The sequence below is a fragment of the Cervus canadensis genome, chromosome 26, assembly GCF_019320065.1.
Source record: "Cervus canadensis isolate Bull #8, Minnesota chromosome 26, ASM1932006v1, whole genome shotgun sequence".
NCBI lineage: Eukaryota > Metazoa > Chordata > Mammalia > Artiodactyla > Cervidae > Cervus > Cervus canadensis.
In genome coordinates, this window is record NC_057411.1 from 24,388,016 (window position 1) to 24,403,464 (window position 15,449).

General features: G+C 38.3%; 1 protein-coding gene across 2 annotated transcripts in view; it reads left to right on the forward strand.

Moving 5' to 3' along the window:
• Positions 1-14,774, forward strand: part of NPFFR2 (neuropeptide FF receptor 2) — a 75,695-nt gene extending 60,921 nt beyond the window's left edge. For both annotated transcript variants that reach the window (XM_043448538.1, XM_043448537.1), the window contains exons 2-4: positions 5,358-5,689; positions 8,412-8,511; positions 11,698-14,774. In XM_043448538.1, the coding sequence (XP_043304473.1) occupies positions 5,365-5,689; positions 8,412-8,511; positions 11,698-12,532 (1,260 nt within the window). In that variant the 5' untranslated portion in view covers positions 5,358-5,364 and the 3' untranslated portion in view covers positions 12,533-14,774. The remainder of the gene's footprint in view (positions 1-5,357; positions 5,690-8,411; positions 8,512-11,697) is intronic.
• Positions 14,775-15,449: the final 675 nt, after the last annotated feature.

Consider the following 15,449-nt stretch of genomic DNA (forward strand, 5'->3'; position numbering starts at 1 on the left):
TGTCTTAACAGGATTGTAAATGGAACTCATGAAGTTTATCCTATTATTCCTGTTTTTTCTCTCCAGAATTGAAGATGAATAAATGAAAAAGAAAGCTCACAACCAAGTATTTTATTCATCAGATATTTTCCCATGTATAAATAGAGAATATAAGACTAATTTTTGGTAAAATGGCTTATGTTTACAATTTATCTACTTAACATGTATGTTCTAACTTGTAACATTTAGACATTCTGTTTTAAAAAGACATCACACATTTTCAATGAAGCATTTTGAAACTACTGAATCATCAGTATGTGTAAATTTGCCTTCCTCAAACTGATATACTCAAGTTTCTTACTCCTTATATTAGTTCATCTAGAAATGAATATGATTCACAGAGTATACTTTAAATAATTTTAGTTTTAAAGGTGTTCAACCAGGGGTACATTTTATTTAAAGCTTTTTAATCAACTGTATGGAACTTTTAAGTGCCCAGTAAGAGAGATGCCAGATGCATGAATAGCAAAGAGCAGCTGTCCCTGATGTATTACACTGAGATAAATCAGAATCTGACTTTTCTCCACTTCACTATAGTAATTCTATGAGTAATGATGTTGTTCCCAAAGTCACATTATCAAAGGTTAATCTAATGGCCAAAGCTCTGACCTCATGTACAAAAATTTTATAATTGAATGTTAGGAGAAAATAACACTTTAAATGACAGACTGTTTGACTCTCTGCATTGCATTTTGCATGCTATTTTGAAGTTAGCAAACCAATAATAGGAATAGTGAAATCCATGTTGGCTCCCAAAACAAAATATGATTTTAGTTTATCAAAAATCTATTGGGGGACTTCCCTGGTTGAGAATATACCTTGCAATGCTGGGGACATGGGTTTGATCCCTGGTTGGTCGGGAACTGAGATCCCAGAAGCCTTAGAACAACTAAATCCACACATCACAACTAGAGAGTCCATGCTGCTGCTGCTGCTGCTAAGTCACTTCAGTCGTGTCCGACTCTGTGCGACCCCTAGACGTCAGCCCACCAGGCTCCCCCATCCCTGGGATTCTCCAGGCAAGAACACTGGAGTGGGTTGCTATTTCCTTCTCCAAGGCATGAAAGTGAAAAGTGAAAGTGAAGTCGCTCAGTCATGTCCGACTCTTAGTGACCCCATGGACTGCAGCCTACCAGGCTCCTCCGTCCATGGGATTTTCCAGGCAAGAGTACTGGAGTGGGGTGCCCTTGCCTTAGAGAGAGTCCATGAGCAGCAACTATATATCCCTCCTGCCACAACTAAGACCCGAGGTATCCAAATTAAAAAAAAAAAAAAATCTATTGGAATAAGAGGAAAAGAGACTCTTCTGTCTTAAATGACTGACATGGAGTTTAGTATAATACAGTGGAAGATTCCATATTAATCCCCCTAACCTTCTAATCAGATACATCATGGATGTGTATCTGCTTTGGACACACGTGGTTGCTTTCAGCCTGGTTATAAGAAAAAAGAATGTGTAAATATAAAGCATTACATCTTATGATATATTCTACCCATATGTTTGCCAACTCTAATTGAATCCACAGAAAAATGTTTTTAATTAGTAACTCTTAGCTTCCTACATTTTTCTCATGTCTTTCTCATTAGTATTTAAAGCACTTCCTTGCCTTAGGTACAAATATCTTTAAATATTTGTGTGAAATCTTTTCTTTTGGAAACTTTAACTAAAATGATTTTTGTCAAGCTGGTAGGTTTGACACTGTGTCTCTGGACCCCAAAGACTTTCTCAGCTTGAATTTGTATAGCAGCCTACAGTTGGTTCTGCTCAAATTCCTTTCTTTTTCTCTTCTCCAAGCCCTCACCCGATCCCATGCTCACTTTGCTTTTCACTGCCAGTTATTACCTAACTTTAGGAATATGAAATACAGAAAAGCAAAGACGAATTTTAAAAATTTGAGGACAGGGAAGAAATTAAATGACAAAATAATGGAAACTGTTGGAGAAAAATGATCCTCCTTGAGTTAGTTTATAATAATAAAAACTTGTTTATGCTTCCCTGTACCTAAAATACAAAAACTACCCAAAGTCAAGTATCAGAAGTAAGTAACACATATATTAATCTTATGTAGCACTGACAAAAATAGACACGTTCCCCTAATATGATATAAATGTGTACCTGGTAAAAGACTAAAAAATGCTAAGTGATAATGAGGTCACTAAATGGTTCAGTCTTCTGCAAACTGGGGTCTGATTATCTACCTGTAAAGACATTTGAATTTATCCTCAACAATTCAACTACTCCTAAAAACACAAATATGGGAGCTCTATTGTACATGGCCACTGTCAAGTTGATTTTCATTTAAGGACACATATAACATTCTATCCAATTTACAAGGCATACAGGAAAGAGTTAACAAGTAGGCCTGAGTCTGCAATCTTTAGAAGGGCCCAGCTTGCAAGCTGGATTAGAGTCTGGGAATTTAAATAAATTCTAAACAGCTCCCTGTCTTGATACAGTTCAGTTCAGTTCAGTTCAGTCACTCAGTCGTGTCCGACTCTTTGCAACCTCATGAACCACAGCCCGCCAGGCCTCCCTGTCCATCACCAACTCCCGGAGTTTGCCCAAACCCATATACATTGTCGGTGATGCCATCCAACCATCTTATCCTCTGTTGTCCCCTTCTCCTCCTGCCCTCAATCTTTCCCAGCATCAGGGTCTTTTCAAATAAGTCAGCTCTCCGCATCAGGTGGCCAAAGTATTGGGAGTTTCAGCTTCAATATCAGTCCCTCCAATGAACACCCAGGACTAATCTCCTTTAGGATGGACTGGTTGGATATCCTTGCAGTCCAAGGGACTCTCAAGTCTTCTTCAACACCACAGTTCAAAGGCATCAATTCTTCAGCACTCAGCTTTCTTTATAGTCCAACTCTCACATCCATACATGACTATTGGAAAAACCATAGCCTTGACTAGACAGACCTTTGTTGGCAAAGTAATGTCTCTGCTTTTTAATATGCTGTCTAGGTTGGTCATAGCTTTCCTTCCAAGGAGCAAGCGTCTTTTAATTTCATGGCTGCAGTCACCATCTGCAGTGATTTTAGAGCCCAGAGAAATAAAGTCAGCCACTGTTTCCACTGTTCCCCCATCTATTTCCCATGAAGTGATGGGACCAGATGCCATGATCTTAGTTTTCTGAATGTTGAGCTTTAAGCCAACTTTTTCACTCTCCTCTTTCACTTTCATCAAGAGGCTCTTTAATTTTTCTTCACTTTCTGCCATAAGGGTGGTATCATCTGCATTTCTGAGGTTATTGATATTTCTCCTGGCAATCTTGATTCCAGCTTTTGCTTCATTCAGCCCAGTGTTTCTCATGATGTACTCTGCATGCAAGTTAAATAAGCAGGGAGACAATATACAGCCTTGTTCTCCTTTTCCTATTTGGAATCAGTCTGTTGTTCCATGTCCAGTTCTAACTGTTGCTTCCTGACCTGCATACAGGTTTGTCAAGAGGCAGGTCAGGTGGTCTGGTATTCCCATCTCTTTCAGAATTTTCCACAGCTTATTGTGATCCACACAGTCAAAGGCTTTGGCATAGTCAATAAAGCAGAAATAGATGTTTTTCTGGAACTCTCTTGCTTTTTCAATGATCCAGTGGATGTTGGCAATTTGATCTCTGGTTCCTCTGCCTTTTCTAAAACCTGCTTGATACAAAGTTTCCTTAAATGGTAGAGTGATTCACTGTGCCTTTTTGATTGCTTATACAATCACATAGTTCATGCTGCACATTTAATTTCCACCTAGGAGCCTAGAATTTCAACACATACTAAAAACAAGTTGCCCATATGATCTCTCTCTAATTAAAAACTTTGGAATTGAGTGATAAACCTTCCTCCTAGACAACATTTAACGCTTGTTGTCAAACTTGTCCCTGAAGGAATTAAGCATGTCCTGTGAGACTCCACTGGGCCAGGACTCTTGGAACCCTGTGCCGATTTCCTGCAGATTTTACTCCATGTGCCTTTCTATTTGCTGATTTTGCTTAGGATCCCATTGCTATAATAAAACTAGCTGTGAATACACTCTATGCTGGTCTTCCCAACTGGCTCAGTGGTAAAGAATCTACCTGCAATGCAGGAAACGCGGGTTTGATCCCTCGGTTTGGAAGACCCCCTGGTATAGGAAATGGCAGCCTCACTCCAGTATTCTTGCCCGGAAAGATCCCATGGACAGAGGGAGCCTGGCAGGCTACAGTCCACAGAGTCGCAAAAAGTCAGACACCGCTGAGTGACTTAGCACACACACACAATATGCTGAGTCCTGTGAGTCTTTCTAATAAACCACCAAACTTGGGAGTATTACCAGGGCCCCCTGACACCCAGTGATTTTTGTCTTTCTTAAGATATATAGATTTTAAATAAATATTTATTGAATAAATACTATGTGACTTGAATTATGCTATGTGAAACCAAGATAAGTAACCCAGACCTATTTTAAGAAATTCAGTTTTGTGGCTATGTCTCCGTACAGAAGTATATAAAAAGAATATCCAATTAACTGAGTCAAAGCAGAATAAGGAAGATAACAGTAAGCTCTTTTCAATGCAACTTTTGAAGATGTAGACATTTCATCTTATTCAAATATCAGGAAAACTCAAGGCATGTTAGTTAGAGCAAGTAGATTTTGACAGGTTATGATATTTGAAGGTAAGAGAAAGAGGAGTTTTGAAGGATTTCCTTTGAAATTTTACAAGTGGATAGAAAGTATGGTAAAGAAATGAATAATATAGAATACATCAAGGAAATATGACATAATAATTTTTACTTGTAGCACAAAGTGGAATTTTCAAATGCTCTTGATTAGAATCCTAATAATTTGAATGTCTGATTTGTAACTCATTTATATTACTGGAGTGTGTAACCATTCCCTTTCTGCAGGGGATCTTCCTGACCCAGAGATCAAACCTGGGTTTCCTGCATTGCAGGCAGATTCTTTACCATCTGAGCCACCAGGGAAGCCCTTTTAAGCAAAACTTATGGGTCACTGTGTGTGTGTGTGTGTGTGTGTGTGTGTATTTGCTCAGTTGTGTCTGATTCCTTGCAACCCCATGGACTACAGCCCACCAGGCTAGAATACTAGAGTGGGTTGCCATTTCCTTCCCCAGGAGATCTTCCTGACTCAAGGATCAAACCCACATCTCCTGCATCTTATATTGGTAGGTGGATTCTTTGCCACTGAGCCATCAGAGAAGCCCACGGGTCCTTATAGAAAGTCCACCAAAATTCCATGGAATTTTAAAGGCATCTCTCTAAAGCTCTCTTAAGCTTATATTCTCTTGATTTTTAATCATGTTTTTCTTTTTTGCCTCTTCTTTGTTTAGGTCCATCATGAGTGAGGAATGGGATTCAAACTCTACAGAAAACGGGCATTACATTTGGAGTAATGATACAACACATGATCTGTACTCAGATATCAATATCACCTATGTGAACTACTATCTTCACCAGCCGCAAGTGGCAGCGATTTTCATTATTTCCTACTTTTTGATCTTCTTCCTATGCATGGTGGGAAATACAGTGGTTTGCTTCATTGTAATGAGGAACAAACATATGCACACAGTCACTAATCTCTTCATCTTGAACCTGGCCATAAGTGATCTACTAGTTGGTATATTCTGTATGCCTATCACACTGCTGGACAATATTATAGCAGGTATGTTGATCCACTCCAGTATTCTCGCCTGGAAAATCCCATGGATGGAGGAGCATGGGGGTTGGGGGGGGCTACAGTCTATGGGGTCACAAACGGTTGGACACGACTGAGTGACTTCACTTATGTTGATTTGTGTACAGCACAAAGATAATATGAAAAAAATATTTGTCCCATATCCCTGCAGCCATGGTGTGGTCATCCATTCATTTCAAACATTTACGGAGTTCCAAGAACTTCGCCAAGTAGCTGTCCTCTTGAGGCCTACATTATAAAGGAGGATAAAAAACAACAAATAAAAAGCTATATAAACAGTCAGAGAATAAAAAGAATTATGGGGAAAAGTAAAGCAAGTGACAGAGATGAGGTGTGGGGTTCACTGAAGGTCATCCATGAATGATGACACTTCTTACTGAAGACTTTGAATTTCCTTGGCAGTTCTGAGCACATATTGTATGGTAGGAATGTCATTGAGACTATTATGGATTGTAAAGCTCAAAGTGTGGTTTCCATTAAAACGTCTTCAATCTAACGTAAATAGATATTTAGACCCTCTTGTGGTTAGCTGGGCTTCCCTGGTGGTTGGGAGATTTCCAACAGTTTTTGATGGAAGGCAAACGCAGGACCAACAATAAGTCACAGAGTGGTAGTTTCATTCATGGAGTAGTAATTTACATGTGCAACATAAACAATGGTTCAGGTGCTACCCTAGAGGACTTCTGGGTCCGTATTACCACTTCTTAACACAACATTATGGCCTTCCCTGGTGGCTCAGCTGGTAAAGAATCCACCTGTAATCAGTCCCTGGGTTGGGAAGATTCCCCTGGAGGAGGACATGGCAACCCACTCTAGTTTTCTTGTCTGGAAAATCCCCATGGACAGAAGAGCCTGGCGGGCTGCAGTCCATGGGGTCTCAAAGAGTTGGACACACCTGAGCGACCAAGCACAGAATATCACATTATACACCCCAGAAGTATAGGAACGGTGTATCTACACCTCCCGGTAGAGTTTTGGTACATAGTACCTGATTAATAAATATTTGTTGTATTAACTAATGAATAGCACTCAAGATACTCATATTCCAAATCTGTATAAGAAAATATAAAAAGTATTTAGATCAAACAAGCCATATCATGGGGCTACTGTGGTGGCTTGGGAGTAAAGAATTTGCCTGCAATGCAGGAGATGCAGAGATGTGGGTTCAATCCCTGGGTCGGAAAGATTCCCTGAAGGAGAAAGTAGCAACCCACCCCAGTAATCTTGCCCGGAAAGAAAACTGATGTTGAGTGACATAAAAGGGAAAGAACTATGGTGTGGTTTGTTGTTAACTGCTGTTTAGTCAGACACAACTGAGCAACTAAACATCAATAACAAAAGTCATATCGCAGTTTTTTTTCCATTATGGCATTCAACATAGGTTTACTGAAAAATAGGAGAGTTCTCTTAAGAATTTATTTCTGTTTCTTTCCTTTCTCTGAAGTGGGAGTCAGGGAATGTTTAGAGTGGCTATTCTGTCATAATACACCACATAAATTCTGTGCTTCTGTGATGCTTGTCATTTAAAAGCAATATTTATTAATGATGTACATTTTTAATATGTGCTAGACAAAAAGAGTTGGTAAAAATTGTTGTCTCAATAAACTAAAGAAATGATCTCAATATGTCCTCCATAAATATCTATAATTAAATTACTAGTTAAGTTTTTTTCATATACAGTACCCTTCCCTACCCCTGGTTCCTATTCCCAGGAGGCAACCACATTCAGCATTTTTGCCTTTATTTTTGGTAATTACTATCATATTTCTGAATAACATGTCTTTATTCTAATATATTATCCAACTGCAGATGATGCAATTTAGTTCTCATTATCCTCTTCTACCCCAAGAGACAGTTGCCCTCACCAAACTCCACTGAACTGACAGCACTAGGACAGAAGAATATAAATCCATAGAAGCTGTCTGAATGTGAAATTGGAAAAACAACATGACTGGTTGAAATTAGGTATAAATGCCAACAGACACATTTATACAGAGCCACAAATATACATTCATTTTTTACCTCCCTCATTCTCTCAATATGAGCATATCATATTGTTTTTTGTTAAATCAATATTTAGGGTATGCATTCCTATTATTATATGTATCTTACCCCTGCTGAACCATGCAGAGTACTATGATAGCAACCTTTGCTCTTATACAATGTTTTTTGGTTTCCTGGATTTAATAAGAACATCATATGTTGGTTTGTTTAATGTTTTGAGTACAGCTATCAATAATGAATTCTCAGATTTTCTTCCAGGAGAGTTAAGTTTCTTGCCAATACCTTCAAACATATAAAAACACATCAAAAAGATGTAAATGAGGTGAATAATAAAGCTTCCAAAAGCCTGTTGTGGAGATTAGATATGTTAATAGATGCAAAATATTTATTAGAGCATATATAATGTTGAAACTACTGTATATTATTAATATTATTTATTTATTTATTTATATTTAATTATATTTATAATTAATTATATTTAATTAATTATTAACATTATTAATATACTGAAAAACAAAACTCTGAATATATTAATGAAAATAATGGGAAACATTGATTGTTCCCTGGATCTTTTAGGAAACAGTTACATGCATCTAATTTCATGTCTTTCTCTTCGAAATTTCAGTGAAATTAAAATATACATGTATGATCTCTCCAAAGACTGACTGTTCCATTTCCCTTTCAGGATGGCCTTTTGGAAGTACAATGTGCAAGATCAGTGGCTTGGTCCAGGGAATATCCGTCGCAGCTTCCGTCTTTACTTTAGTTGCAATAGCAGTGGATAGGTAGGTCAACACCAAACTCTGAATCCCGAAAATTGAGCATGTCTGCAACTAATCTACATAACCAGTGAAAAATGTGTAATCTACTACATTTGGGCATATCTGCTTAAAATTGGATTCCTTATATGTATATATAAGGGATATATTATGTATATGTATATAATATATATACATATGCATACTATATATGTGTGTGTGTGTATATATGTTTATGTATTATATATACATAAATTGTAGCCACAATATGTATCCCCTTATATATATGTATATATATATATAGAGAGAGAGAGAGTGCATGCATGTGCATGCTCAATCACTCGGTCATTTCCGACTCTTTGCAACCACATAGACTGTGGCTTGCCAGGTTCCTCTGTCCATGGAATTTTCTAGGCAAGAATACTGGAGTGGGTTGCCATTTCCTACTCCAGGAGATCTTCCTGAGCTAGGGATCGAACCCATGTCTCCTGCATTGGCAGGAGCATTCTTTACCACTGCACCACCTGATAAACCATACACACACACACACACACACACACACACACAGAGTTCAGTAATAAAATAAAACCAATAAAGTTTCATATTTTAAAATTAAATAATTAGAGATGATGCAGGTCTTAGTTTGGCCTGCTATAACAAGGTATAATATATTATTTGATGAATGAATAAATGAAAAAATAATACTTGAAGTTTCCATAATTGGTTTACAAAAAGAGCAAAAATACCTAGAATAGCACCCATGAAGTTATCCATAATTTAAGGGTGAGTAAATGGGAGAATTCACTGATTAGAAGACTAGATGAAAACTTGGAGGTTAAGACAGAAGACCTATCACTTCATGGCAAATAGATGGGGACAAATTGGAAACAGTGGCAGATTTTATTTTCTTGGACTCCAAAATCACTGTGGATGGTGACCACAGCCACGAAATGAAAAGATATTTGCTTTCTGGAAGCTATGAGGGAAGCCCCATGACAAACTTATACAGTGTATTAACAAGCAGAGACATCACTTTGCGGACAAAATCCATATAGTCCAAGCTACGGTTTTTCCAGTAGTCCTCTAGGGATGTTAGAGTTGGACCATGAAGAAGCCTGAGAGCCGAAGAATTGATGCTTTTGAACTGTGCTGCTGGAGAAGACTCTTGAGAGTTCCTTGGACTGCAAAGAGATCAAGCCAGTCAATCCTAAAGGAAATCAACCCTGAATATTCATCGGAAGAACTGATGCTGAAGCTGAAACTTCAATACTTTGGCCACCTGATGTGAAGAACCGACTCATTGGAAAACACTCTGATACTGGAAATGATTGAGGGCAGGAGGAGAAGGGGGTGACAGAGAATTAGATGGTTGGAGAGCTTCACTGACTCAATGGAGATGAATTTGAGCAAACTCTGGGAGATAGTGGAGGACAGAGGAGCCTGGCGTGGTGCAGTCCATGGGGTCGCAAAGAGCTGGACACGACTGAGCAACAACAAAAACAACAAGACCTTACATATGCTTGAAGGAGTTGTAAAGAAAGATAAAAGAGCAGTCAAAGCTGAAGCTAACTATTCATTATATAAACATATTAGATAAATTTGTTTGGGTTGCTTCTAAGCCACTTAAAAACTCTGTTTCCTTACCTGCAGATCTGGAAAACAGTAAGTTTCATAACATTTTAGTTTTATAGAGTCATCACAAAAATCCAAGAAAATTCAATAGATGATAATACCCTGAAAAACATGTTATACAGTTGCATAACTGTATGGTTATCTTATACTGGAGAAGGAAATGACAACCCACTCCAGTATTCTTGCCTGGAAAATTCCACGGAAAGAGGAGCCTGGCAGGCTATAGTTCCTGGGGTCACAAAGAGTCAGACATGACTAATGACTGAGCACATGGTTATCTTATAACAAACATAATGCATATCAATAATAACATTAAGAATCACAAGGACAAAAATTAATAGCAGTAAAATGAACCGGGGTTACTCTTCATATTGATGTTGAATTTTCAGGCTCCTTAGAAGATATAGAACACCAGGAAGGTGTATAAACAGAACTCATAATTGGAAACTCTCAGACCCTTACAGCCACCAAAACACTTGGTGGCTCAAAACAGCAGTGTTTTAGTCCTTCCCACAGCTCTGTAGATTGGCTGGGTGCCTCTGTCTAGTTCTCCTACTCTATGTCTTATAGCTGAAATCACTCAGGCTTCCACTTATACCATGCTTGCTAATGTTCAACTAACTGGCCAAAGCAAATTGCCTGTCCAAGCACACAGATCATGTGGGAGGGGACCACAGAAGGGCATGAAGGAGGGTATAAGAATATGGGCTCTGGCGCCAAACCACATGTGCAACAATCACGTGTGATTATGGGCAAGAATTTTTACCTTTTCTAAGCCTTTTCCCCATAAAAGGCCTAAAGATACAATCCATGCAAACCAATGGAAAGGACCCTAGAACAGAATATTAAATGTTCAATATGGGCTGGTTAACACTAACATTTTTATTATATCTTTAAAAATGTTATTGGAGTAGAGTTGATTTACAATGTTCTGCTAATTTCTGCTATACACTAAAGTGATCAGTTGTAAATACATATACACACATCCAGGCTTTTTTTTCTAAAGGTTTATTGTATTTATTTACTTAATTTACTTTTTAGCTGTGCTGGGTCTTCGTAGCTGTGAATAGGCTTTTCTCTAATTGCAGCGAGTGGGGCGACTCTTTGTCATCGTTCACAGGCTTCTCGCTGCAGCAGCTTCTCTTGTTGCAGAGCCCAGGATCTAGGTGCACAGGCTTTAGTAGCTGCGGTATGCGGGTTCTGCAGTTGTGGTCCACAGGCTCTGGAGTGCTGGCTCAGTAGTTGTGATGCACCAGCTCAGCCACTCTGCGGCATGTGGGATCCTCCCGGACCAGAATCAAACCAGTGTCCCTTGCATTGCAAGATGGATTCCTAATCCCTGGACCACCAGGGAAGCCTGAGTACTTTTACTATTAATAGTGTCTGATATACTCCACTTATTCATATTTTGAGTTGAAATTAATCTCATATATTAATTACAGAAAATGCCTCTCTCCTGATTCTCACTTCCTACGTTTTTAGGGAGAACATGGATGGAAGACTGTAATTACTTAAATTGAATTACTGACTCAGCCAGACGTTATGAGGCAGCCCTTCACTGATATTTGCCTTTAATTACAGGTTCCGGTGTGTTATCTACCCTTTTAAACCAAAGCTCACTATCAAGACAGCGTCTGTCATCATTATGATTGTCTGGGTCCTGGCCATTGCCATCATGTCCCCGTCTGCAGTCATGTTACACGTACGGGAAGAAAAAAATTACCGAGTGAGATTCAACTCCCAGGAGAAAACCAGCCCAGTCTACTGGTGCCGGGAAGACTGGCCAAGTCAGGAAATGAGGAGGATCTATACCACAGTGCTGTTTGCCAATATCTACCTGGCTCCCCTGTCCCTCATTGTCGTCATGTATGGAAGGATTGGAATTTCACTGTTCAAGAGGAAGGTGCCCCACACAGGCAAACAGAACCAGGAGCAGTGGCAGGTGGTATCCAAGAAGAAGCAGAAGGTCATTAAGATGCTTCTGACCGTGGCCCTGCTTTTCATTCTCTCCTGGTTGCCCCTGTGGACCCTGATGATGCTCTCGGATTATGTTGATCTGTCTCCAAATGAACTGCAGGTCATCAACATCTACATCTACCCTTTTGCACACTGGCTGGCCTTCTGCAACAGCAGCGTCAACCCCATCATTTATGGTTTCTTCAATGAAAATTTTCGTCGTGGTTTCCAAGATGCTTTTCATCTCCAGCTTTGCCAAAAAAGAGCAAAGTCCAAGGAAGCCTACACTCTGAGAGCTAAAAACACTATGGTCATCAACACATCTCATCTGTCAGCGCAGGAATCGACAATTAAAAACCCACATGAGGAAATTGTGCTTTGTAGGATAAGTGCTGAAAAGCCCTTACAGGAATTAATGATGGAAGAATTAGGAGAAATTACCAGTAGCAATGAGATGTAAAAAGAGCTGGTGTGATTATTTTAACTCTGCTGTGTGATATATGTTGAAATATTGTTGATTTCTTTGGCTTCGTACTTCAGTTCTATGAATGTTAGAAACCCTCTCTGGGAAAAAAGTAAACAAAATGAACCTCCTGTTCATAATCAATCTTACTGTATTTAAAATATATACAGAAACTTATACACAAATTGGCATGGATAAATCTATTTTCTAGGACCAGTTTTCAAAGCCTGATCTTTTCCAACTTTGCTATTTAAGTATAAGTCAAGCAAGTGTTTTATGTGTATATATATATGCAACACACATACACACACTTTCATCAAATGGGGATAAATGGGCAGTTCTTTGCATGAGAGCACGTTTTGCAAATTCTCCTTTTGCTTTTGAATTGGAAATTTTAGACTACAGAACTATTTATCTGTGTGTGCTTTTAAAATGTACTCAGCTTTCTTAGAAATAAGAACCACAATAGCAAATAAAGGAACATTGTGTTTCTTTGTATTTAAAGGCTGACTTTTTCCTTTTAAAAAGTACAGAGTTGGTAACTATTGCTCCAAATGAGTTATTGTTGGGTTTTACTACTTTTGTAAATGAATTTAAGCCCTAACTGAACCCACGTTTCTTGTAAAGATGATTCAGGATCCCAAGTTGACCTCCTTTCTAATAGAATCTCTAACATAAAAAAGTCAATCTTGTAATAAAGAAGCAATTGTCAGAGGAAAGCAGCTCTCTTTTGAAGGGCTTGATCAGAGATGTTCAACAGTCATCGTAAGACTCCCAGAAAGTTTGAACTGATTATTCCAGATTTCTTACTGGGCAGAACATTTAAATCTAGAAGTCCTACTGGATTAGCAAATTAATACTGCTACTAAGAGAATGGTGGACCCCTGGATTCTGCCTGGTTAGGATTATATAGTGACAATAGTCATAAAAGCTGGCTTTTATTCTGGGGTGGGATAGTCCCTAGAAAATTGGGAATTATAAAATAACAAATAGTTTTGCAAATAAAAATAAATCTCTGGGCTTGGACCTATCACGTTTTCTCAGGCTGTAATATGGTTCGAAGTAAAAGCTTTCCAACACTATAGGCCTTTGAGAAAATAATTGTTTCAATTGGGTTTATGCTATGTGATATTTAAATCTGTATGTGTTACATATTTCCAAAACCTTTTTTGAATTTCATTATTTCTTCTATATCATGTCATCTATGTGTTATGAAGAACTTATTTGGGACTTCCTCAATAACCAGTTTTCTGATTATAAAATAATAAAAATTACATTATGAAATATAAAAACAGTTATTATCAAAACAACACCTGTTACTAGTAGAGTTTTCATGAAAAACAGAATGGAACAAAAATTGCATGTAATTCCTCTTCAAGGGAAAAATAAAACAGTGAAAACACTATGTGGATAAGCATCCTGTATGTACGTCTTTGCCAAGATTGATTATTCAGGAATGATTATTTTACCATTGTCTACCTTACAATATCATTAATACATATTAAATTTCTACAATTGTGGTACTTTAATGGTGAAAAATCATTTAAATTTGTGGTTTTGATTATATTGTTCCATGTTTCTTATTATTTTGTATTTATTCCTCTTCCCATTCATTGGCCATTTTCCCACTGTAGTTTTGTGGTTGTCTTTTATCTATTACTATGCACTTTGGGGGCTTCCCTTGTAGCTCAGTTGGTAAAGAATCTGCCTGCAATGCAGGAGACCTGGGTTTGATCCCTGGGTTGGGAAGATCCCCTGGAGAAGGAAATGGCAACCCACTCCAGTATTCTTGACTGGAGAATCCCATGGACAGAGGAACCTGACGGGCTACAGTCCATGGGGTTGCAAGAGTTGGACACGACTTAGCGACTAAATCACCACCAGGCACTTTTTGTATCAACCATCAATAATAGGCAGACTTGGTCTTTTAAAAAAAACAAACAAACATAAAAATGGTGTCTTTTCTCAACTTAAAAGCCATTAATCATTTCTTTTCAAATTAGGGGGGAAAAAACCCACCAACAACAAACTCCTTATCAGGACTTACACACCTTTAGTTTTCTGCCCTCTGTCCACCTCTTAATCTTGTCTCATACCCTACACTCCTCATTCGCACTACCGGGGCTTGGGTTGTTGCATTAGTCACTCATTTGTGTCCAACTCTTTGTGACCTCATGCACTATAGCCCACCAGGCAACTCTGTCCATGGGATTCTCCAGGCAAGAATACTGAAGTGGGTAGCCATTCCCTTCTCCAGGAGATCATCCCATCCCAGGGATCAAACCCAGTTCTCCTGAATTTCAGGCAGATTCTTTATTGACTAAGCCACCAGAGAAGCGCCCTCCCTGCCCGTATGTTTCTCTGTCTTTACCAAGTTCTTTAATGCTTCTAGATTGCACCTGTTTCCTTCCTGCTAGAAACATTCTTCCCATTGGCTTCCATGGGTTCTCTCATCCTTTAGGACTCAAACTAAACCTCACCTGAGCCCTGTTTATTCCTTCAGAGTAATTCTCATTATCTGTAATTATCTTCGGAATTCTTTTATTTACTTGTTTATTATCTATATTCTCTACCAAAAGGTACACTCTATAAGGGCAAGAATTCTGTCTTGTATATCACTGTGTTTCCATTGCCTGACCAAGTGTTTGGCACATAATGGATGAATAATAAATATTTATTCAACAAATTAATTAATTGCAAATATTTTCCAGTTAAAATTTGCATTCTAATTTACCTATGATTATTATATTTTATTTTTAGATAATGAGAAAAATTCAGAATATAATAGAAACATTGGATAATGTAGAAAAACATGTGAAGTAAAATGATTTCTTATCTGGTTACCTAGTGGTAGCCATTCTTGCTATCATTTGGGGGCATATTTACATGCTTTCTTTAATAAAGTTATGATTCT